At 44.1% G+C, this 25,377-nt stretch overlaps 1 protein-coding gene across 1 annotated transcript; it reads left to right on the top strand.

Moving 5' to 3' along the window:
• The first annotated feature begins 3,829 nt into the window (after positions 1-3,829).
• Positions 3,830-24,839, top strand: micu1 (mitochondrial calcium uptake 1). The gene is made up of 12 exons (XM_057048382.1): positions 3,830-3,996; positions 5,975-6,139; positions 7,521-7,698; positions 9,208-9,370; positions 10,998-11,041; positions 17,347-17,461; positions 18,992-19,074; positions 19,361-19,561; positions 21,131-21,268; positions 22,319-22,427; positions 23,888-23,977; positions 24,102-24,839. Coding segments are annotated over exons 1-12 (1,449 nt in total). The 5' UTR covers positions 3,830-3,994; the 3' UTR covers positions 24,263-24,839.
• The last annotated feature ends 538 nt before the right edge of the window (positions 24,840-25,377 follow it).

Raw genomic sequence — 25,377 nt, 5'->3', positions numbered from 1 at the left:
AAACTGGTAATTCTGCTGCCTCCATGGTCTATTGTGTGAACCAGTATCATTTGGGCCCCTTGAAAAACTGCTGGTGGGAGAGTTCTTTCTAATAAAATAACTTTAAAAGATCTTAAACAAAGCTTGTGAGATGTCCTAAAAGGGAGACATTTTGCTGTCTCTGGCTAGACCATTCATTTCCATATCACCGTCTAATATTAGTCTGTCCTTCAATCCTTCTTTTGTCCCAAAAGACCTGCCTGCAGGATCAAATCTAATTGAACCGGTCCTCAATGACCTTTGAAAAGCCAAAGCCAATCCCTCATGTCCCATTTTACCTTGTGGGTTCAGTGCCAAACTCGTAGGACGCAGCGGCGGCGGCATGTGTGGGATTTTCTTTCTGTTTTTTTCAAGAATCACTCAACCACTATAGAATGACGGTAGCACAGGCACTAATTTGGCCAATGAATGTCTCGGAGACTCCCCTCAGAGGAATGTTCCGTGCCTTAGTCTTTGACCCAGCTATCATGTACGGCCTGACACGCCTGCCGGCTGAGAGAAAAGCTAGATAACACACGAAGTACAAGACCAAACACAACGTAATCTCACAGCTCAGACTGAACGTGGTAGAAAAGACAAGTGGGTTAAAAAATTTCGTTGGAAATGTTTTTCAATGCTGCTCTGGAAATACACAGGTAGACGTGTCATTCCTCCAGAATGCGTCCCAGCAGCTTGTCCGGGTTCATTGCATCAGGATATGAAGGTGCTGCAATTTAAATGCAAATTTTCCGTGTGGACAAGGACCTGCTGACGGCCTTAAGGCTGCATCGATTCACAAAAACAAATCTTGTGTGCAGGACACCCAATACTGCCAGTCAGTGGCTTACATAAATCTTTACAGTGCTCCTTTATGTCTGATGGACTGTTGGATCATAGCAGTATCCATTTGCACATGGTGTGTCAGCAATGCAACCAAAAGAGGCTTTCCGTTCACTCTGGTGGATTAGATTTTATTAATTTATTCATAGGGCTCATAGAAACTGGTTAAACGAGGCGGCTTTTTGTTTGCAGTGCTTCTCATAGTATGGAATCAATCTTGTAATCAGCTCTAGGAAGCTAATTCCAAAGCTGATTTTCAACAGATCAGAAAACCTAAATTTGTTGGATCCTAATGTGAGCTGAAGGTAATTAGTTATATGCGCCCTGTCCAAATGTTACAGTATCCCCAATCAGTAGAGGGATCTGACCGATGTTGACTGATTACCAACTGCTTTATTAACTGTAAACTTTTAAATGAAATATGGCACTTCAAGAAAAATGACAGAGAATTGCTGCTTTTAAAATCTGCTTGCATCCTAACTTCAGGGTCAGAGCAGGCAAATTCAGCAGAGCACATAAAGGGGTGTGTATGTAAATAAGTGTGTGAGGACATTCATGCGTGACTGAAATGTTTCTTAGCAGCACAAAAGTTCCCCTCCCACGGCTGTGCAAAAAAGGCAATGCTCTTAGAGCTGAGCGAATGTGGACATGCAGCTTCCATTTCCAGAAAACAACATGTTATAAACACAGACCAAATTAGGCTGCCTGAGCGGCACTCTTGCTTAACCCGAGCGATGAGGGCTCACAAGCGCCACGCAACAATACGACTGCTGAAACTGGAGCCTGCTTTTGTAGGAAATCCTTTATCTGAGCCACCTTTCATCATTATGCAGGGGTGCAGCTTGCGGTTCAGGTTTCATCAGAGCGTCCATTCTGCAGTGCTGCCTGGCTAACAGACACGGCCAACCAGCAGGCCGTTATGGATCTCCTGGTGTGGTTTCCAATGTAGCATTCCCCGTAGAGCGAAACACAAATCACAGAGCAGCACTGCGGAGCTGTCCTGAACATTTTAAGTGCACGCCTGCTTCGGGTTTCCGTTAAACTGTTTTAACAGGGGGGTTCTATAGTCAGAGTAGGAGAAGTGAGACATGTCAGTTCCTTTAAGATTTACACAACCTCTCGATGAGACCCGACCTCTAGACCACTGACAAACATGGTGGCACTCCCGGAAAGAAACAACCCTGCACATTTAGCAGTTATTTTTATCCAACTTGCCCAGTTAGGTTACTTAATTGTGAAGCAATAGGATGTGTCACATGCTCGTGATGGTGTGTGACGGGTTGACTTACAAGTGAAGTGGCTAGTGGTCTCCCAGCTGTATAGTTTAAGGAACTGATCTGCATATTTCTAACCATTAAATGGCCATAATGTTTGTGATAAATGAGAGAAAGATTTACTGTCATTTTGGACGCTTGGACCCAGATTACTGCCGCTGTGAAGCTATTCAAATTCAATCTGAATTTTCAGCAGTTGACAATTACTTACCGTGGCCTCGTGATAAATTGCTTGTATTAATGAAGGGCTGCAGGCGCAGTCATGAGTCCTCCCTTATTAAAAAAGTGAAGAACAGGGAAAGTGCTGAAAATTGCCTGAACAACATACAATAGCAGAATGTTAGCTTAGATAATATTTGGTATAATATTTTTAATAGAAAGCAGCGTTGCAATGTTGACATTTAAGCTCTGTGTCACTGCAGTGGTGTGTTTGGTTTACTGGCTTCCATTTTAAATGTTTTAACAGAACACAATCTGTGAAATTATCATTTTTTTTATCTCTGTCTTTCTGGCACAGATCTATTTGTTATTGCAATGGCTATATTGATTAAGCAATATATTATCACAAAGGTCACATTCTGTCCTGGCAGGGGTCCATTTATAAATGCACCAAACTTATAATCATAAATCCTCAAAAGACCGATGCAAATTTACTTTATCCGTTTATCCCTCCTGGATTTCTGTACATAGTGTTGCGAAAGTGGGCGTGGTTACAATTGATTTTGTGCTAAACAAATTAAAAATTGGTAAAATGTCTTGAGAAAGAGATATATATGTGTTCTAAGATGATAAAATACATGCTGTAAGGTAGAGTGAGCATATATAAGAACCTTAGACAATTGTTCCATCTGCACGTGAAGTTAACCTCTTGCTAACCGCGTTGCTTTGTCATGGCCCCCAGCACAAAGTTGGTTCTTCCAAGGCCTCACGATTTATTCCTGAATGATGCAATACGAGCCGTGATAAATAACTCATTGCATCAGACGGGCCTCCAAATTCCCAAGCTCCCAATTTGTTTGGTCATGCCAGGACACGTTTCAGCAGGACTGTAATGAGTTTGCTGCGCCCAACTTGTGACTTTGTGAGCAGGTTTGTAACAATTCTCGGATGATTTCTGACCTATTTTTTGGTGCGCTGACAATGTTTTTAGGGGGTCTTATTGGCATTGTGGGTGTTCTGTAAGGGTCTTTGGAATGGATGATATGGGTGAGTTCACAGAAGGACAGAGCACAGTAGTGATTTTTAAATGTCCCTGATGAGTTTTCTCCCCCCCCCAAAAAATCTATTTTGACCAGTCTGAGCACATTTCCTCTTCATGATTAAAAATCCATGAATCTAGAGATTGCTCATTTCAAATATAACTGCAGGGCATCACACCTTTGAAAGGTGAATACTGGCGCGGTTTTAAAGGACTGATTGCATAAGAGTCAATGAGAAGGACAAAGACTATTTAAGTTCTCATCATGAAAATGCTCATTGGCTCACACTGTGCAAATATTTTAGTTCACTTGCAATAGATGAAAGGAACTGGAAGAAGAAGAATTACATTTGAATGGAGCCTTAAACGCATCAGGAACACAAGCTGTTCAGTTTTCAGTCAAACATGCAAAGTACAGAACTATCGGCTGCCGATTATAAATAACATGAGCTGAAAACGTGAATATTTATAGATACGGGCCTGGCTGCATGGGCGTGGCTGCAGGAGGCCCCGCCCCCCCGGACCCTGCCGACGCTGCCGAACGCGGAACTGCTGTTTGCTGTTTGCTGGCTGCTCCCCATCTCTGCTGTCGCTAAAGTCAAATAGCTGCTCTGATACACCGGCGATATCGTCATTTGCACCGAGTGGAGTTTCTCCGACCCCCATGTAAGTAAACGTGTCATGTTTTCTGGATGAAACTGCTGTAAAGCGGCACTGTCCTCCAGGGTTTACGCTAGCTAGCATTAGCATTCCCACAAAACGCCTGTCAGGCTGCTGGACTCACAGCGACAAGCGTCAGAATCACATCAACCGCAGTCGGGACGACAGCCGAGTTCAGGTGTAACGTGATAAAACTATATTTGGATTTAAACAGCTTCTAAACACGAGCCTATGGCGCCAGGGCAAACATTTGGCTCACTGTTGTCCACCATGGAACAGTTTTAGAGATGCGGGCGCTCCCAAAATGATTTGTTATTAATAATTGAGCCCCCTGAATTCATCCCTTAAGGTCAGAGGTCCAGTTATGTCCGCAGGTTTGGGTGTCATGCACATGCACATGCACATGCACATGCACATGGACCCTGGCACGGAGCTGTTGGTGCAGGAGTGCATTTCAGAGGAGACAACTTTATTAAAACTTGAGGGTCTGAAAGTTGCACTGTCTTTAACATGCAGAATTGTACTTGCTGTCTCCCTCTTTTGACAGTTATGAATGCATCTCTTTGATAATAAATGGATGATTTGAATAAATGGCTGTGTTTATAAAGAGGAAAATGTAATCACTGTCACTGATGGGTCTGAAGATAATTTGCATTTGCATAAGAATCCACGGTTATTTTTTCCAACTCTATCAAGTTCCCATTTAACTACTCACAGGAGAATCAGCATGTTGGTTCTCCCAGGTCCAGGTCAGCATCGGGTCTCAGAACCGTTTAACTAGACTGAAAAAACAGCAGGACTAACTACACCAGTTACCACCTGGAAAAACAAATATGTTCAATTTCTACCCTCTCAAACCTTCTCTCTAAAGCTGCTTATCTTTAGTTTTAACTCACACAACCATTTTTATCCTGTGTTTATGCCTCTTCTATTTATTATGTTGTCTTTTAATGCTCTCTTTTGATTTTCTTGTGCACTTTCTATTTATAGCTAAGTTAAGCTATAGTGTTGCATTTTCTTTTAACATACAGATATTTTCAGCTCCAATATTTATAAAAAAAGAACAAGACAGAAGTAAATCTGAACTCCTTAACTGCAGAAAAATCACCTCTTTGTGGATGCAAAATTTCTGAAATGCTGCAGCTCCCTGCCTTTGCTGCTGGGTGAATATTAATTGACAGTTCAGACCATGAAAAACCAAAATGAAGCACTGTGATGTTCATTTAATGAGCTGACATTAGTTCCGTAGAAATGCTAGATCACGTGGTTGTCTGCTTTAATTGGGATTTAGCTTTCTTAGCTTCCTTTCTCACTGCTGTGTAGTTTTGTTTTTTTAAAAGACTCGATTAAATTCATAAACTTTTGGAGTTCAAATGTAGAAATGTGGCAGTAAGATGTGCTGAATGTGATCATTGATAATTGTTTGATTATCATAGTTTGCAGCTGATGGTGGGTCCCCCATGTCCCCGTTTCTGGACGTGCAATAAATTCTTTACATATTTTTAGCCTCACTTTGCTCCAGAGTTTGAATTCGTAAGAGGATAGTAACGAAATAAAGCTTCAGGCTGTAGTAAAATGAATTTATCTGTCCTATCATGTATGCATATGCACATTAGAGCCATGGACACGCAAAAGCCCGTGCTTATTTGCTTAGCAAACTTCTGTGACACCAGTGTGATAAGAATTAGAATTAGATTTATGCATTTCCTGTAATGAGTACGCAAATGTTTGCAGTGCACTATGAAGCCAGTTCCTGTTAGTGTTATCCTAAACTTTGGTTTTTAGAGATTAGGGTTAATATTGTTTTATTTTAGGCCATCCAGAGCTTATAACATGAGGAACGTACTTAGCACGATGCTATATTTGTTGACAGACTCTCTCTATATATATAACTATACATCCCCTGGTCCTCTATACCTTTGAACACCACACTGAAAACAGGGTTTTATGTAATTTCACCAGACTCCTGTCATCTCCTTTATAGGATGTTGCGCTTGCGGGCATTGTCTGCAGCATCCGTGGGCCTTGTGCAGCTCTCCCGACGCTTCCACAGCGGGGCAGGACAGGGCTCCACCCAGAGGAGACGCATGCTGGCGGCTCTGGCCGGAGTCACAGGAGCTTCTGCTACCGCTGGTCTGCTCTGGAAACGGTAGGACCCTCAAGAATACCTGCTAGATCCTGCAGTTGTGATTAGAAAATACCGTAATGTCATAGGAGAACCAAACTGTAGTTAAAACAGAACAAGTGGAAGTGTACATTCCTAAAATGACTCCTTGGAAGTACACTGGAGAAAATGTCAGCTCATTTCCACCTGGTTTAAAACTGTGGAACGTTATCAAAACTGACGTATGTGGTGCTGACTAACCCTTCTGTTGGTGTACCAAGATCACCGTTCAGTTGTTGCTAGACAGTATTCACTGGTGCCACAAGGCCTCACTTCTACAAATACTGCGGATTACATCCAATAAACAGGTTTTAGCAGATAGGGAGCAATTAGAAATCATGTCAGCACAAAATGAAGCACAGCTGACCCGAGGAGCCACCGGGTGTTGGCGTCCTTGTTTGAAAAGTGTTTGTTGAGCTAATAGGTGAGATCCACGCTGCTGTGGTGTCACATGTCCGACATCAGCCGCCATCCTACACACTCTGCTGCAGTATTCTAGCCACAACAACATACAGATGCAGTCTGCATTATCCTGTGCAGACCTGAGTTGGTGAAACTGAGCCTGTCGCATCCTCCCTTTGTACTGTTGTACACATCAGAAGCCTCACCTCTTCGCTCGACTACCATGGCAACTGACATGTTGACACTAGTGTTTGTGCTTTATTCTGCTCATTGTCAGGTGCTCTGCTTTTGTTCTTTAGTGACCGTGGTGTGTGCACAGTGCACTAGGTTTTGCTTAATTTGTGGTGTCACCATGTTTTCATCGGTGGGATCACTAAGGAGACTGTTGTTTAGTGAGGGGGGGCATGGGAGCTCCGTGCTGGCAGAATGAGCGTGCTGCAGGAGGCAGAGTGATAAATAGTGCCCCAGGGTGTTTAAGACTGATGGGACGAAGCTGTTCCGAGCCTTTGCCCCCCCCCTCACCTTGTGTCTAATTAAAGTGAACAATTCAGCTCCTGACAGACTTGGCTCTTTGTTATTATTCAGAAGTTTAGTCGGTAAAGCAGCCAGATGGGAGGCTGACATGGTTGACCTCCACTCGTATAGTCGGGTCACGAAAGGATTTGAAGGAAACCGATCGATATAAAACTGAGCTGAAGATTTTCAGTTTCAATTTAAGGGCTTTAACTTAATACAAAATAAAATATTCAACATTTCGTCGTCACCCTGAGACTCGCTTGTCAGTCAAAAGTTCAAACGCTTTTGAGAGGCTGAAAATTCAGATACACTCTGGTAAATAATAAATAGCTTTAAAATCTCTCAAATTAAAGCTCAAGTCTGCACTTTGCAGCTTATTTTCACTACATGTTGATATAGAAGACCTCTTGTTTCAGTGTTTGATGATGATGTTTTTATTTTCCATTAGAGCGTATGCAGAAGCAGGACCGTCTGTTCAGCACTCCGAGCAACGGGACCGAGAGGAAGTCGACTTTGTGAGCGATTCTGAGGAAGAGAAGTCAGTGGAGTCCAGCAACGATGAGGCAAAGGAGGATGGTGGTGAAGAGAAAAAAAAGAAGCCACGTTCCGGATTTCGGGACCGCAAGGTAATCAATAAACGAAGGTACATTCGGCCAAGTCCAACTCCTGAATGTGGTTTGGAAAGCTATAGCAATCAATGTCCAATATGCAAACACCAGTATATCTCTGACAGATTACTTTACAGGAGCGCTCAGAGGAAACGAGCGTGCACGGCTGCCGTCACGGGCATGAAAAATGTTTCAAGTCCGAAGATTTTATTGCTGCTAATTAGGTAGCAAAGCAGAAGTGGACAGAATAGCAAATAGAATTCGCAGCACTGCAGGTTATGTCGCTGAAGGATGAAGCCATAAAAGAGGCAGAGCTTTGAACCTCGGCTTTTTTTAACAAATTGAATGTGATGCAATGGTTCTTCTGACTTATGGCTGGAGAGGAAATAGATGTGCAATATGCATCTTAGTCCTCTTCTGCTCTGACCATATATCTTTTATCACAGCACTGCACGATTTACTGGGTTTAGTAGAAAATGATATTGAATAGAGGTCTAGGTTTATGTTGATATACTTTAGCCTGACTTTAAAATAGATAAATGTCAATGGGATTACATAATGGAATCACTTAAAGATCTTTTGGATCTTTTTCAAGTGCCATTATTTTCCCTTTTCCCCCCCTTAAACATAAACTCATTATTCTAAAATTTAAGAAGAGTTGGCTATGTTTGCAATTCCAAGCTTTCACTTTTAGACTGACTCAGCACTTTAAGAGAGTAGTTTTGAAAACTAGAGGAAACATATTGGAGAGACAACTAGAATTTAAGCTTGGGGAGTCTGCCTTTGCTTGTAATAGAAAGAGAGCATAAAAGTGGCCGGAGGTTCAAAAGAATGGGTTTGAGCCACAATCACTGCAATTGATGTTGAGATCAGTGGGATGTAAATCTGGGGAGATAAAAGCAAGAGAGTGGTGACAGCCATCAGTCAGGCTCTCATACATCCTCTCTTAGCTGTCCCAGAACCTCTCAACCATTCACTGATGCTCGCCTTTTCTGGGGGGCGCGCTGCTGGTGATTTCTCCTCAGCCCAATGAGGTTTGCTCAAGAACGGAGAGACATGCCATCAGTCGCATGTTGATGCGTCTCCTTTGATCCGAGTCAGTGCATTGATTCCTCCTTCCTGCTGTCAGTGGATCATTCCCGTGGAGTGTGTTACACAAGTGTAAACAACCAGTGTTTTAGTGGCGCATAAACTACCAGCCGATCAGCTCTTAATGACCTCTCGGTAACCGTGGAGCTAAAACACAGGTGGCACAGTCATATGGCCAGTGTGTGTTGTTTTAGCCTCGCATATGGTTGCCGTAGCTTTGATTTAAAACTTAAAGTCTCAGTGACATGATACATTTAGGTACTCTTTCTTGTTTGGTTCAGGAGTCTGGATAAATTATTTTCTCCCATTCCATTAGGGCAGCATTACTGTGCGCCAGCCGAGAGGCTCGTATTCAAAGTTGGACTACTGCCTCCAGGCTTTGGCCAGCCTGTTTGGACTCATGGTGCCCGTTCTCAATGTGTGGAACTTGATTTTTAGGTGATGGAGTATGAGAACAGGATAAGAGCCTACTCCACTCCCGACAAGATTTTCCGCTACTTTGCCACCCTGAAGGTCATAAGTGAGCACGGCGATTCTGAGGTCTACATGACTCCCCAGGACTTCATACGCTCCATCACACCCAACGAGAAACAGCCTGAAAGTGAGTCGTCTGCCTTTGCTGCCACCTTTATTTAATTTGTTTCCCAATGACGTGCTCCAGTTGTCAGAATTAGATCAGGTTAACCTCTGGATGGGTGTTGGAATGATGTCGCTCAGGTGGCACCGCATTACTCAGCTCAGCTGCCCCCTCAGGGCAGCGATGGGGACACTCGGCCCACAGGACTCCCCAGAACAAATCCCACTGAGTGTGATCTCAAGTACGATGGGGAGGCCAGAGGAAGCAACAGGACTGTCCAGTCACTCCCAGTTTAGGGAATCACAGCACAACAGATGTGGCGATTAATGAGTTCAAACTGGAGCAGTTCTATAAATTAGCATTTACAAATAAACCCCATTAGAGAACATATTTAGCACTGTGTGTTTAAAATGGTTAATAATTGCTGTGTTTCTGAACAGATCCAAGCAGTTGATACCTGTTTCTAAACACAGAACCTGAGGGAGAGGTCTAATTTTGACATCTTACCTTCTTACACCAAGCAGTTCGCTGACATTTTGAAATATGCCAGATGTGGAAACGTCTTTTTGCTCTTCTTCCTCCCACCCTCCTGCGTTTACATACTAACCTAAAGGTTAGGCACAAATTGCTGAACAGGACAAGGTGTCAGCCCTATTATCTACCAGAAAGTGATGACAATGATAAGGTCAGCTTCAAATAATCCTATGGCTGACTTTATTAGGATTCATTTTAATCAGATTGTTCTTTAATTGACTCCCACAAAGTTAATGAGTGTCTGGTAGCTGAAGTCATGCCAGTCTGTGGCCATGATGAAACTCCCATGAACGGCTTCATAAAGGAACCTCTGTGTTATTTATCTGTGTGTGTATTTTTAATACAAACCCCTCACAAAATTGATCCATTCTCCTCTGCCCACCAGGCAAGAACAGGAGCGAGAAGAGAGTAAAAACAAAGCACTGAATCAGGAAAAAATCTTATTTTCTGATTCCATTTTAAAGCACAAACACAACATGTCCACAACTCTGCACAGATTTTAGTGACACAAAGCTAAAATGCACTTTTCATCAAATCTGTGGTAGAGTTCAGAACAACAAAAGAGAGAAATGTAGCAACACACCAGGATACGGAAAAGGAAAGTATGTTCAGACCAAACAAAAACGAAGTTAAGAATATACTTTTAAAAATGTGAGTGACACTGACGGAGCAGAGTGAAGACCCTCACACACACGTGCTCTTATTTAAATCACGACACCGTCACATCGTAATAACATTGATGTGCACAATCATTACAGCAGTAAACGCTGCTAAAGGAATTCTCAGGTGCCTTCGTAAACAGAAATAAATTGTATTCTAAAAAAAATCACTGCGTGTTATAGATATAAATCAGGTTGCTGCTGAGCTGCATCTATAAACAAAGGACAGTTGTTCTAATGTGCAGAGGTATGGAAGTGGGTTGTTAATGACTATTATTAATCTGAAGTACATGTCAGTTATTAAAAGAGATTTGGTGCGACACTAACTAAATACACTCGTTCTGTATGGTGACCGACATAAATCCTTCCTTCCCCCACACAGTAAACAGCCTGGCCCACATCTTTCTTCTATCATCTTGGGGCTCATAACATTTCTGTTTTCTCTCTGCTCATTTCAGATCTGGGTTTGGATCAGTTCGTCGTCAAACGCTACGATGGAAAGGTAAGAAACAGGTTAAAGTAACCTTGGCGATCAGCAGCAGGAAGTGTTACCGATCAACACATTGTGAATAGATGACGTAGATTTATTGATTTAAAATGAACACTGTGCTCTTAATACTTTTTTGGCTTTTCTCTGAACATCTGTGTTTTCTACCAGAGGGCTTTTATTCATGAGAATAATCAAGATCTTAATGTCTACAGACATAATTTAGCCAACACACAAAAAAACCATTTTCTGATTGTTCTTCTTCATAGTGCAAATGTTTCTAAAGACTAATGCAAACGTGTCTTTGGTGCATTTTATTCATTCAAATATTGAACAATGACACTACGAAATAATTCTGCATTGGATTATAAAAACGTCCACGTTTGAATCATGACAGTTCCAATTTGATTGCATGACCTTTGCACTTTGCACCCTTTATTAATGAATAAAATGGAATTAAACATAAAAATGTTTTAACATTTAGTTTGAGTTCCGTTAAAAAGTAACCAGCTCCTCACTGGCGTTCTGTTTGTAGCCTCCGTAGGTGTTTTGTGTCCACTCTAACCGCTGTAGTCTTTCATTTCATAGGTCAGCGCGTCAGAAGCTCTTTTCACTACCTAATGATCTGTTTAAAGACAATAAAGCAAGTGAGCTTTGAACAGACCACACACTGACATTAAAATGAACCAGCCTCCTTTTTCAAGTCCTGACTTTCCTCTTTTATAGTGGAAATAGGTCCCATCAGCATCAATCACCCACATCATTATTTTTATTACTGCGACCCTTGATATTGGTTTGTGCCTACAGTATTGCCGCCCTCCCACTGATCCCATCAAGCACCTTTCACACCCTGTAGCCAACCTCTCTAATTTTTCTAGTGTTCACTATTAATTAGCACAGAGGTCATAGTTTCTGACCTCATTAAAATATCACAACCCCCTCTGCTCCCTTGCTGCCCTGATGATGATTGAATCAAAATAGATAGAAAAATGTGTGAAGAAAACAAAAGACTGTCTTAGGAACCTTTGGCACATACATCCCCATCTTTGGTCCACCTACTTCCTATATATATGTGGACGCTGTGTCCTCCGTCTGTGTGGAACACAGAGGACCCCCCCCCCCCCCCCCCCCCCCCCCCCCAAAGACACGAGCCTTTCACTCATTGACTTAATGGGCACCTCCAGCTAGATGATGGAAGAAGTAGTCATTGCTGTTTCCTGCCAAGAAGCAAAGGAATGGAGTTCAAACTGCACCGAGTAAATGATAAGCTCATAGGGGTGCGGTGCAGTACGGGGGGGGGGGGGGGGGTAATGATCACAGTAGTATTGTCTGAGCGTAACCGAGCTTTGGCGAGCAAGCTCCATCACTTCCTGTTTGGATTGGTCAAACTCCTGAATACGTTTAGCTGTTCTGCTGTTCATCCCACTGACATTTTTGATGGTGTGTTGTTATTCAAAAGTAATGATGTGATTGCTTAACAGTTAATGTGCATTTGTGTTGTGACGATGAGGAGGAGGCGTCTTCGGCCGACAACAGCTTATTTTCAACGTGAACGCGGCTGACTGGATTGTTTTGCCGCGCTTTTGTCAGTCACACTGTTCCACTCATGAATGAAGAGTAATTGCTCCATTTCTCTCTCTTCCCTTCCTCGTGAATAAACATCGTCCTCGAATCCACACCTCCAAAATCCTCGACTTTTTCTCTGTCTCCCCCATTCAATTCACCCGTGAATCCCCCTCTCCACCCATCCATACCCCCGCCCCTCCTCCTCCTCCTCGCCATCATCTCCTCCCCCCCCTCCCTCCACCCTGCCCATCTTCCTGGTCTGCCCCTCCCTTTCTGCAGGACTTCTGGCAGGTATGGGGTTTGCCGAATAGCATGTATGCACTTGAATGGAAAAACTGCACTTTGTACTCCTCCCTTCGGCTCTCATTCTTACCTTTATCCTTTTTTATTTTCTCGATTACTCACTCTTGCTATCAGGGTGCGGCTGCATTGCCGTTAGTCCAGGGGAACAGTAGACATTTAGCACATAGCCTTAGCCTCAGTTTGTTACAACCACTTTTCAACGTATGGCGGCTGCCAATAAAGCAGAAATGCCTGAAAACTCAGTTTTCAGTGTCAGGAAGACGGCCAGTATGAGGAACTGACTAGATTACCACTACCAGGTTTTACCATTGTATCATTGTTGCAAAGACAGAACTTTGGTTTGGGTTGATTTATGTATGTTCCAAATACATTTCCTGTTTTACAGGCTTGGATGAAAGAGCCCTAACATATGATAACTAATCTGCTCAGTTATCTGGCCTGTAAACAGGTTTGGACGGCTTCTAGTCACGATTACACAAAGTTTAGCTCGTGCACGGTGCACGGATTATCTCAAAACTGCAAGGTGAGACTTGTGTTGCTATTGGACCTACCATTGAAAACCAGTGGGATTTATTTTATCACTTTTCCTGTTTAAATGCGTATTTCCAGTCCCGATGTGCAGATGAGTCAATTATAAGGACGTTGTTGTAGTGCTGTTCCCCTGCACTCTTTCTGTCTTGTTTTATGAATCTTTTTTACTCATAATTTACTGTCTTTTAGGAGGTATCGGGGTTTTATCCGCTTCTGACACGCTTTGGCACTCTGGCCTGTTGCCCAGCATGCACTGCTTTCTTGCCTGTGCCTCACAGAGAAAACAGCTTGTGGGGGCGCCCTCTCTCTACGCATGGTGGCATCACATGGTGATTTTGGGATCCGGGAATTGGCGTGTTAGCTAACGCAAAGGCGTGTGGATGTGCTTTCTGACCTTCACAAAATCATCCTCTGGACTGTCTGGATGTCAGTGCTGCATGATTTATGTAGAGCATGTTTTCCACCCACTGAGGAAAGGACACGTTCTGTTTGAAAAATGTATCCAAACTGTTCTCCGTGCTTTGGTTCTGTGTCTGTACATAAAGCCACAGCATCTATTGTTTGATCAGCAGATATCTGTCACTCAAGGGGAGTTTTCTGATGCTCGAAAGCACCTTGTAACAATTGTCATGTTGCCTCTTTCATTTCCCAGGAAGCTCGCAGGGCTCGCTGTTTGGACTGCTGCAGCTTTGTTCCTCTGTATTTTCTCACCATCTTTAATTCTAACACACGTTTTTCACCACTGAGTGAATATTATTTTTCTGTTAAAACTCACTCACACGTGATTTTTTTTGTATCCTCCTCGACAGTAGCTGAGGTTTGGTTGTTTTTAAGCTAATTCGGTCCCCTCTCTCCTGTGGTGAGACACCTTGGATTTTTATCAAATTAAACATTTGGGTCCGTTCTTCGGATGGTATTGTTGTGATAATTTAGAGTTATCAGCCCCTACTCTGTAATTAGCATTGCGAATGATTAATGCGCCATAATCAGTAACAACATAACAACACAAACATCTTCGATCACTTCAAGTTGAGCAGATGTGAGCATGAATTCTGTCAAAATGAACTGAATTACCCAGCACAGAATATTGTGGTGCTGTTCTTTGGTGGCACCGGGGGAATCTGGGCCCTCGTGTTTTCGTGTGGTGCAGCAAAGCTGTGATTGCCCTGTTGGAGCTTTCAGCCACTATAAATGTCAGACTCAGGTTGACTTTACCACTCAAGCAAATCACCTTGAACTCTCCTTGTCTACTGTACCTGTGGGGAATTTATCAAGGTGATGTTTTCTTTTTAAAATTCCCCCGTTTGACCCGTTTCTCCCTTTCACTTGTCCCATAATGTCAGTGACACTCTGCCCTCCTATCACACCCCACACACCAGCTACTCCAACCTCCCATTTCAAATACCTGTTTAATAAAGCTCAGAGGGCACTATAGGGCAGATATCACCAAAGGTTGTGACATTTTAAAACATTTACAGCTTTTTATTTTCAGGAGATGATGCCGGCCTAATCATAACCTCTTACAATCAGAGGTCAGAGTATTAGCTTAGAATAGTTATAATCAAAGTTTTAACTTACAAAACATTTGAATTATGTCCTAATTAAATTGACCTTTTCTGGCATTCTTTAATATGCTTTTAAGATGTCAGCTTTTAAAGAGTGACCTCTTCACACGCTTCTTAGAAAAATTATTTTTGTCACTCTTGAAATGAGCCAAATAAAATTCAGCCTCTTTTGCCTAACGGCTCCTAGCTTTACCTCATGTGAGTCTCATAGTTTGGACAATTTGGGATTTTCCCAGATCTTTGTGGCTATAGTTGCTCTGTAGCCTGGTGCACCGGGGGGATTAGCCTCAGTTCACAGGCTTTCCACGTAGAACGCAACCGTGATGCGGCTCTGAGACAGAAATCATGTACATGCATAGCTTACAAAGATGAAACTGATCAACACAAACACGCTCACGAGCACTGACAAACCAGGCATTCAGACAGAGAGAAAACTCTCAATGGAAAATGTGAACATGAGAAATATAAATTGCAGCTGAAACCCAAAGCAGAAAGATGATTAAAACTGCAAACATTTTAGAGCATCCGATATTTTATGCCTGCAATAGGATCTCTTCACCAGTAATAGGATATTGGCAGATAAAGCGGGGCGATGGGGCATGAGCTCCCAACCAAGTAGCAAACTCATCCAACTGAAAAGCCCAGATGGAATCTCGACCAGTTTGATGTAGTCACATATACATTACCAGCACGTTCTTGCGTCACGCAGACTGTTGAACTGTGATTGCTCCCCTCCCCCAAATCGATCTGCATGTTCTAGTGGGATGCAAGTTATTAGTCATAATGTGCTCAGCATCTCTGTGTGATCATTATAATGAGGCCCATTGGGTTTATGTCTCGTGTGTCTCCGTGTGGGTGGGTGCGCGCACGCCGGCTTGCGTAGTTGCGCTCGTTTCCTGTCTTATGGAGCATAATCAGGTCTCACCTCAGGCCCAGAGAGCTTAGGGCTGTCATTCAGCAGGGGAGGATAATGCCAACCTCTGCTACTCTCATCTGATGGGTCTTTATCCATAACCTCTGTTTTAGGTGTTTTCACACTTACATGCAAAAGCCTTCAGCTGGCAAAACCTTCACTTTTCTTCCTTGTTTTTGTTCAACCTGTTGGCGCACCGCCCTTGAAATAACTGATTCTCTCTCCCTCACTTCCCTCTTTCTCTCCCACTTCCTTCTCCCTTTAATTTGTCACATATGAGAAGTAAAGTTCCACTATTGTCTAACAGTCCAGTTGGCTTATGATTAACACGATAAGCTTATAACACTTGAGTTGGTGTTAGGGGACTGTTTGACATTTTGATCATGTTGCTTCTAAGGGGGGTGCCACCAAATTAGTCTTCTTATATGTTTTATTACCAATTAGATGATTTCCTGACGAGGTTGTTGATGTCCCCTCAGCAGACAGCTCTGAGGACAAGGTTTCACCGTGTATCACGGAGAAATGAGATTTTTAATGTGTGCACATATTAATTACTGAAGGACATATTAGAACTCCTAACTTGAGTGGTGCCCCCTAATTATTTTGTTTTAAACACGGCCTTACTTTTACTGTCTGTGTTTGTCGGGGGGAGGGGATGATTGGAATATCCATGTATATTTGTGTTGTTCAAGGCCCTGCTAAAGACAGCAGAGGCCACACTGTTCTCTAACAGTTGTTTCTCCTCCTTCCTCCACCTTTGAAATGGACGTTGCAGACGGAGGTAACTCCACACGGGCTCAGCGTGGCCTAACCTCCCCCCCCTTTTAAGGCATGCTCTGTCCATCTGTCCACTACTTGGTGGAGCGTCCTATTAATGGGACACTGTGTTTCGCCTCTTTCTCTTGAGTGTGTAGTGTGCATGTGGTTTCACTTTCATGCAGTGCTGTTAATATTCACATTCTAACAGGAGAACTTTGAGTGTGTGTTTGTGAAAGGGAGACTTTAACAACTGTTTTAGTTCAAATGATTAATATTAATCAAAGGAAATCAATAGTGTTTGTGTTGCGGTCTCTTGTGATGTTTTCCTCTCTCTATAGTGTATCGATGTGAGATTGTGAGTACAGCCTCTGTTGCTTCATACGTTTACGTGCTCGGACGTGTGACTAATTTTCATCACAACCACCCTCACCTGCCTGTTTCTGCAGCATTTGCATGACTCTGACTGTCCGTCGATCTTATGCTACTCTGTAGCTGTGTGTGGAAGTGGAGCATGTGCGTATTATTCTCGAGCTCGGCCAAGCTCCGATTAGATTCACGCACACGCTTTCTTCCACACACAAGGATACACCTGCAGCAGCTGCAAAAGCCGCGTCTCTGTGTTAGCTGGTTTAAATACATCTTCCGCTTCATCTTCTTCTTTTCTTTGGAACCTGAATGAGCAGAAGATTGCCCAGGAGAGAGAGAAGTTTGCAGATGAGGACAGCATTTTTTACACCCTGGGAGAATGTGGCCTTATCTCCTTTTCCGACTACATCTTCCTCACGACTGTACTTTCCAGTAAGTATGTCTCTGGAGCTGACAGAAGTCCCATTCCAATCCCTCTTTAGTAGAACCTATGATGACAAATCAAATGATTTTGATGGTTTTGATCTGATAAAAGCATCAGTTTTAGATAGAAGACGAAAGCAATGAACGCTCCCGAACGCTATTCTTTAACAGGCAGCAAAGCTGACTGCACTTCCCCAGTTCATCATCGTCCCCAGTTCAGACTTAATAACGTGGCCCTTTTTAAAGAACGTCCAGTGGAAACATTTAAACTTGGCAAGAAAATCTGTTTATTTAGTCCAGAAATAGCATTTGGTTTGTCAGTTCTATATTAGTAACTCTGTCAACATGTCAAAGATCAGGGCAATGAAAATGAAGCTTTCACTTCTAGTAATACTTTCTCCTCCCAGCTTAGCTCCAACATTTGTTATAATCTTTTCATACTGCACAAGTCTCCAGGGACAGTTTTCAAGGACAAGTCATTTTAGACAGACAGGGCAGGGTGCCTTATGGTTGGTTTCAACCCATTTAACATGGCCACAAAAATAGCTCAAAGGGGTCTTTTTTGCCTTGAGGGTCCCGTGTGGGTACAACTTTACTGCTTCCGAACAGTCTGAATCATTAGACACAAGACAAGATTAATGTTTTAATCCTGTTTGTTTATTTTTAATTTTCTTGCCATTACTCTGATGGGAGGGATGTTGGTTCAAGACAGGGTCTCTGCAGCATACACTCCGAACTATCCTTCAGTAAGATCTGCAACATTAAATCCTGATGCTGCATCCTCGCCGTGTACGTGCGCAGGTGCTTCTGTTGCCTTGTAAGCAGGTGGCATTCTGCGAAGTCATCCCTGCCGAGACTGAACGCAGAACTGAAATACAAAGCACTTTTAATAGTCAAGCCAGCATAAACACTGCATATACTGCTTTAAGAAATCGGGAACACTTCACCCTCACAGTGTAACGCCAAGTCAGTTCCACTTCCAGGTCATCAGCCTGTACAGTTGTGAAGCAACAACTGTTGCGACTCATTTGTATTGGCTGCGCTGCAGCTTAGACAAACAACTGGTGGACAGGAGTATGTATCTGAAGACAGTGTTGGGAGTGTGGTGATGTCAGGAGAGGGGCCAGAGCACCGGGAGAGATAGGGGCGGTTATACAGGGCAGCAACTCGGCCGCAGGGCCAGAGTATTCTCCTTTGTGTGAGGAAAAGGAGGAGTGAGCCCTACAGAATGACCTTCAGCACCCCAGTCCTGTCAAGAAAGACTCCATGCGGGCCCAACATCCACATTTGGTGCCCTGTTGTCTTGATAGATCATGTTCCTCTCATGATCATCAGACACTTGAAAATAAATCATCGTGCTGCAGATGAGCAGAGTTGATGGTGAGTGGATGGAGGTCATTTTGCAGACAAGAAGCTGTTGGATCAGAGACAAACCGGATGTTTCTTGCAGCTGAGTCAGCATCAAGCTGTTAAAATGCCTGTTTAGATATTGTGTTGCATTGATTTGTTTTTTTCTGCCTTTTGTGTGTTTGTGTCCAGCTCCTCAGAGGAATTTTGAGATTGCCTTCAAAATGTTTGATCTGAACGGCGACGGGGAGGTGGATCTGGAAGAGTTTGATCAGGTGAGACCCCCACAGAAGCAGCTAACTGATACGTTAGGACGTGCATACTAGGTCACCCTTAGAGGACAGTGAGCAGCAACACGTAGTGACAGGCAGTAGAACAACAAAATACATCAGCATGACGTCTTGTCAGAGGGAATAATGAAGGCTGTGCTCTGGTATCTCCAGTATCCCTGAAGAGGTTAGGACATGCAGAATTTGAACTATTATTTTAGATGCTTGCCATTAAAATCAAGCTAATTTTACAGAGACTGTATTTGACGTGGAACTCTTTACGTCCACACAGGTCCAGAGCATCATTCGTTCCCAGACGAGTATGGGCATGCGACACCGAGACCGGTCCACCACGGGAAACACTCTGAAGTCAGCTGGCTGCGGATCAGCACTCACCACCTACTTCTTTGGAGAAGACCTAAAAGGAAAACTGACCATCAGGAGCTTCCTGGAGTTTCAGAGGAAACTGCAGCACGATGTGCTCAAATTAGAGGTGAATGAAAAGGAAGCAAATAAATAGAGGAGATTGATAATGAGTGGAATTAAGTAGGGCTTTGTGTGGAGGTTCACTTTCAAGTAGATGTTGGGAAACCCGTTAAAAAAATACACATAAAAGGTCAAAGAGGCAGAGAAAGAAGAAGCAAACAAACGCAGGTGGGCATTGTACTAATGGAGGTCAGATGATGACAGATGTGCTGCCTGGATTATGTGGATTACTTTCACACAACTGTCAAACGTCTTACCGGTGTCCCCGGATTTAGAACCATTTTCTAATCCTAATTAGTAGTGACTAAGATTCTAACAAAGGATATTGACATTATTTATGCTCATGCAATATAATTGCTGCAGATCCATCTACAGAACTCTCTTAACTAAAACAACATATTTATCTTTGCAAATAAACTGGACCACACTCGTCAAGTTGGTGCTAAATTATACCTTAGCACATTTTTCTTAATAGTATTTAAGTCGGAGTCTTGTAAACTTTAACTGGTTCATTGAGAAACATGCCCTTAAGGCATCTTCTAAACCTTTTCTTTCACCTACTTTTATTCTTGTGTTTAAACTCTTAAGATATAGCTGCTTACCACTGCTGGATTTACTGCCTGGCTTTGCAGTATAATGGATTTTTTTTACAAAAAGCAAGGATGCCCATTTTGGAATTAAAAAAAAAAAGGTTGTTTTATCAAGAAAACGCCCTGAGCACAACAGAAGCAATGTCAGAATATCCGATGCTGCTGTAGTGAACATTGATATAATCAGAATGTATATCACCTCATCCCTGAACCTCCAGAAACTAATGTGACGGTTTTACTGATGTTTATTGCCTGTGTGAGCGCCGCTTATTGTTTAGCTGTCCAGCCCACACATTTACTGTTCCCGTGATTCATTTCCACCCTTTTGTGAGAATGATCTGTTTCCACTGAAGAGTCTAAAAGTGGAGAAAAAGTACACGGATCCCTGACAGGCCTGAGCACCAAGTAGACGACAAGCTGGTCCATCATTAGTGAAGTATTAAGCAGCTAAGGAGCCAAATATTTCCCCCAGGATCGGCAAAGCTGAAAGAGACTTTTTAGAAATACTTCCATCGGGTAGCCACAAGCAGCAGATTTTTCCACTTTGACTATAAAGGTGACATGTGTAGGCATCGTGTTCTCCGTTGTCGCTCATGGACACGAAATCTGTTATGGCTTGTTTTATAGAACTTTATTTCAGAAATGCTTCTAATGGTCTGGACTCCCATGAAACTCCCAATGTGAGCCTTTCGGCTTAGGCATCGGCTGCTCCGGTCAGAGAAATTAACATTTTAATGACCTTGGCACACTCTGGGGTGTGTGTGTGTGTGTGTGTGTGTGAGCTACCAGAACAGCCCCAGACATAAATCAGCCTGACCGAATGGACTTAGCCAAGGCCTGCTAGTTTTGAGCCAGTCTCTAGTGGGGTGTTGTGTTTAATGAAAGCTATGAAGATTTAAAGGCACCAAGCCTGCTTTTCATGCTTGAAGTTTGCTCGTCCCTCTGCAGTCCTGCTCAGTCTTCCCTGTTGCTCTCCCCCCTTCCAGTTTGAAAGGAATGATCCTGCGAATGGCAGAATCACCGAGAGGCAGTTCGGGGGGATGCTGCTGGCCTACAGCGGAGTCCAGTCGCGCAAGCTCAAGCAGATGCTGAAGGGTTTGAAGAAGATGTTTAAGGACGGCCAGGTAGGTACACCTGCATGCTGGGGTCTATAAACGCTCGATACTGTTGGGACATGTGGACCTACAGGTCAACAGGTCTGTGTAGGCGTCCATTATCTGACAACTGATGGATTTGTCCTTTTGTTTTTGCTTGATTCAGAGCAGCATCGCGACATTTATTAAGAAAAGCGTTATCCAGCGCTTCCTCGCACGGCCCTGAGCAAGTGCGACTCCTCTGGGACAGATCTAACAGCAGCAAAGTTTAAAAATATAGATTAAAAAAACCCCGACAGACAGAAACTTTGGTTCAGTGTTGGAGCTGCCTGCCTGTAACAGACGCCATCGGTCAGCTGACTGATGCTGGAGCCGTGTTCGCGCTCAGAACTGCTGCAGTAAAATGAGCCCCGGTTCGGTTTCCTTATTCAGGATTGAGCTCATCGGTGCACGCGCAGCACCGCAGATGCTCTGATTAAAGTGGGAAATTCAGGAGACACAGAATCTGTTCAAAGATCCAAGAAAAAGGACAGTGCAGGTGTTGGTAACGCAGAGGAAGCTGGATTCTGAGGACGGCTTGGTTAATTGACTTGTGTATCAAAGTAGATGTAAGCTGAGAAAGAGGGCCTGTCCCCTGCCTGTCCCCCGCCTGTCCTGCCTGTCCCGCCTGTCCCTGCCTGTCCCCTGCCTGTCCCCTGCCTGTCCCCTGCCCGTCCCGCCTGTCCCCTGCCTGTCCTGCGTGTCCCACCTGTCCCCTGCCTGTCCTGCCTGTCCCCTGCCTGTCCTGCGTGTCCCACCTGTCCCCTGCCTGTCCCGCCTGTCCCCTGCCTGTTCTGCGTGTCCCACCTGTCCCCTGCCTGTCCTGCCTGTCCCGCCTGTCCCTTGCCTGTGTCCACTTGCTCCTGGTGTTTGTGCCACACCACTGAGCTGCTCCCCAAATATCACTGTGCTGTTGTCATGGCGATACGTGGCTGATTCTCCGATGGATTGTGAAGCTCGGAGGGTCCAGCTGAACCACAGGGATGATTGGATCCTGATACACTTTCCCATCCGTCAGTTTATTTATTTTTGTGTGTGCAGGGCATCACATTTGAAGAGGTGGAGAACTTTTTCACGTTCCTAAAGAACATCAACGACGTGGACACGGCTCTGAGTTTCTACCACATGGCCGGAGCCTCCATAGACAAAGGTAAACTTCCCCTTTCATTCATTGAGACTTGCAGTGAGAGACACAATCGAGCCACAATGTCGTTAAAATACGACTTTACAGTCGCAAACAGCCTGGTACAAGTTCAACTATCAGCTAATAGTGCAGAGCTCTGGAGAGGGATATAAACGGGCGGGGGGGGGGCAGCTCGTTCCACCACTGGGTTGTGACATTAGTCGTGACTGACAGCTCTGCCAGACGGCGCTCATGTGTGGAATGTAGCGGACCAGGGGTAGCGCGGGCTCGGACAGGAGTGTTGAGGGAAGGGGGGGCAGATGCAGCTGGAGCTCTGCAGGTCAGCATCAGTGACTAGATCTCAGGAAGCCAGTGGATCCTGATCAGCAGCGGGGTGACGTGGGCCCGGTACCGTAGCTTTCCTGACCACGTGAAGAGGCTTCACCACACGCGTCGGCGCCCCCGTTAAAGGGCGGCGCAGCGGTCGATGCAGGATCCCTCAACGACCGGTACCGCTGGGTGTCATCTGCATAGCAGGGGTATAAAAACCCATGTGGATTTCCTGATATTCCGACTCCTTAATAATATCACTTCAGACTCGGTTGCTGTCAGTTCCTCCTTTAATGGGAGCTGTGTAATTGAGCACAGCCTGGAGGAAAATCCACCCACAGCTTGAAACATGGAGCAAGGAATATTGCTAAATTTAACCGCCTTGGTGTGAAATACACTTTCTCTGCCACTATTTATTTCAAAGTAATAGATCATTTCCTAAATGCCCAGAAAGGCTAATAAATGAATAAATGGATGAATATTGTGTTTGCTGAAGGGCACTGCCGAGGTTCAGGGCGACTCACGGATCCTGGGGGCTGTGGTTGCCAACATATTGGAGAATCTTTTCATAAGATGGTCACATTTCCATGTTTATTCCGAGTCTGGCCTGAACTCCCAAAACGAATCTGAAACGAATCAGACGTGCAGTCGTCGTGGGGGGAGGCGAAGCGGGGCCGCGGTGCAGTGAGGGGATCCTTGAGTTCCGTGGCAACATTCCGAGGTTCTGGGCTCACGTTTACAGCTGCTCTTCTTCCTTCCTGTCAGCTTCTTTATCTCCCTCTTTAGGTTGAAAGAGTTCAAACCTGTCCGGAGTCTTTCCACATGCGAGTACGCTTCCTGGAACTACTCACAGAGGAAAAAAAGGCCTTTTCTTGATCAAGCGATTCTGCTTCCACAGAATCGTCTTTCTATTTGCAGTGAAATTGCTTTATTTTATTTTATTTCCTTCTGGCCACCTTTCCCTCTCATAGTCCTCTATGTTTCCTTCTTCCTCTGCCCTTTGAAGCCTGATAATCGATCATCCTGGCGGGGACCTGAGAGGTTTTCCTTCGTGCTATTTCATTTTTCCCCTCATTCTTTTGGGCCTCTTCTCCCTTTCTCCATGTACCTCTGCATCCTGTTGCCTTTGGTCTCTCACCGCTCTCTCCCTCTCTCAGCTACCATGAAGCAGGTGGCCCGCACCGTAGCCAAGGTGGAGCTGTCGGATCACGTGTGCGACGTGGTGTTTGCACTGTTCGACTGCGATGGTAAAACTTTCAGTGACAGATCATCAATAATCAGGAAAAAAAAAGGGCGCTCTTACTTATCCTTCCCCTCTTATTTCATCACCCCCCCTCCGTCCTCCCTCTCCCATCTTACTTTCCTTAACAGGAAATGGAGAGCTCAGCAATAAGGAGTTCACATCCATTATGAAGCAGCGGCTCATGCGCGGGCTGGAGAAACCGAAGGACATGGGCTTCACCCGGCTGGTGCGCGCCATGTGGAAGTGTGCCCAGGACACCGCCTGGGACTTCGCCACCCCGAAGACGTAACGGAGAGAGGAGAGACAGGACGGACGTCAGAGAAGCTCTTCTTCCAAAGGTCTCGAGAACTGACACAACTTATGCCGCCATCTCATTAAGATGCAGCTCTGAGGGAATTTATCAATCATTTATGCATGTGACAGGAGCTACTTTATCAATACGTGCTGACAGAGCGCCGTGTGACCCGAGAGGCTGATATTGAGTCCCTTTCCAAGGCATTATGGGTATTTTAAGAGCTCCAAGTTTTGTGGGTTTGTTTTTGGCCATATTGTTTAATGCACTGTCAGCAGGCAACTATATGACCCTTTGTCAACTCTTTTCTATCTACATGCAGTATGTTCTAGCAGGGTTACTCCCAACTCAGTAGGAAGTCGAGTAGTTACCCTCCTCTGACCTTCAGCTGTGTAAATCTTGCTGACTGGTCTGTACTGACCACAGACTTTTAGTTATTCCTTTTGTTGTTATTTCCATAAAAGATCAATACTGTTGTCTCGATCTTGACATGTATTATAAGTATTGCCTGTCCAAACACTTTATAGAAGACGAATGTTGAATAAATGCTGTATTAAAGCAGTTTTTAATCACAGGAGAGTAATTGACCTTTTTCTCATAAATGTCTGTATCCTTCTCGACGCCTAAGCTCTAAATTAGACAAACCGGAGCGCGCCCAGCAAGTCACTTATCATACGTAAGGTTTTTTAAGACTAAATATTACGACTGCAGCGCCGAAGAGCGCGCCAGAGGAAGAAAAAGGGGACGCGTATGGACGAGCGGTCAGCAGTTTGGTCTAATTGAAATGGGCAGAATGCTCTATCCTCAGCTTCTGCTGCCCATTAAAAGATTGTTCCGCAGCACACACACACACACACACACACACACACACACACACACACACACACACACACACACACACACACACACACACACCCTTAAGACAAGCTTCCTGACTCGTCTTTTGACTGACAGTTGGAAGTGGTCAGCGGTATGAGGAAGGATATTGCATCAAAGAATATTCCTCATTCATGTTCTTTCAAGACTTAATCTCTGGCATGAATGATCACACAGATATGATTTTAAACCCAACACACATGCATGAATAGCAAATACGAGTATTAAAGCGGTCA

This window comes from Takifugu flavidus, chromosome 11 (assembly GCF_003711565.1).
Source record: "Takifugu flavidus isolate HTHZ2018 chromosome 11, ASM371156v2, whole genome shotgun sequence".
NCBI lineage: Eukaryota > Metazoa > Chordata > Actinopteri > Tetraodontiformes > Tetraodontidae > Takifugu > Takifugu flavidus.
Note: the sequence above shows the minus strand (reverse complement) of the source record. Positions and strands in the feature narration are given on the sequence as shown.

Coding starts and splice junctions, on each gene's coding strand:
- micu1 (XM_057048382.1), top strand. Junction 11,042..17,346: donor TCAAACGCTACGATGGAAAG/GTAAGAAACAGG, acceptor CTGAATGAGCAG/AAGATTGCCCAGGAGAGAGA. Junction 21,269..22,318: donor AGATGTTTAAGGACGGCCAG/GTAGGTACACCT, acceptor TTGTGTGTGCAG/GGCATCACATTTGAAGAGGT.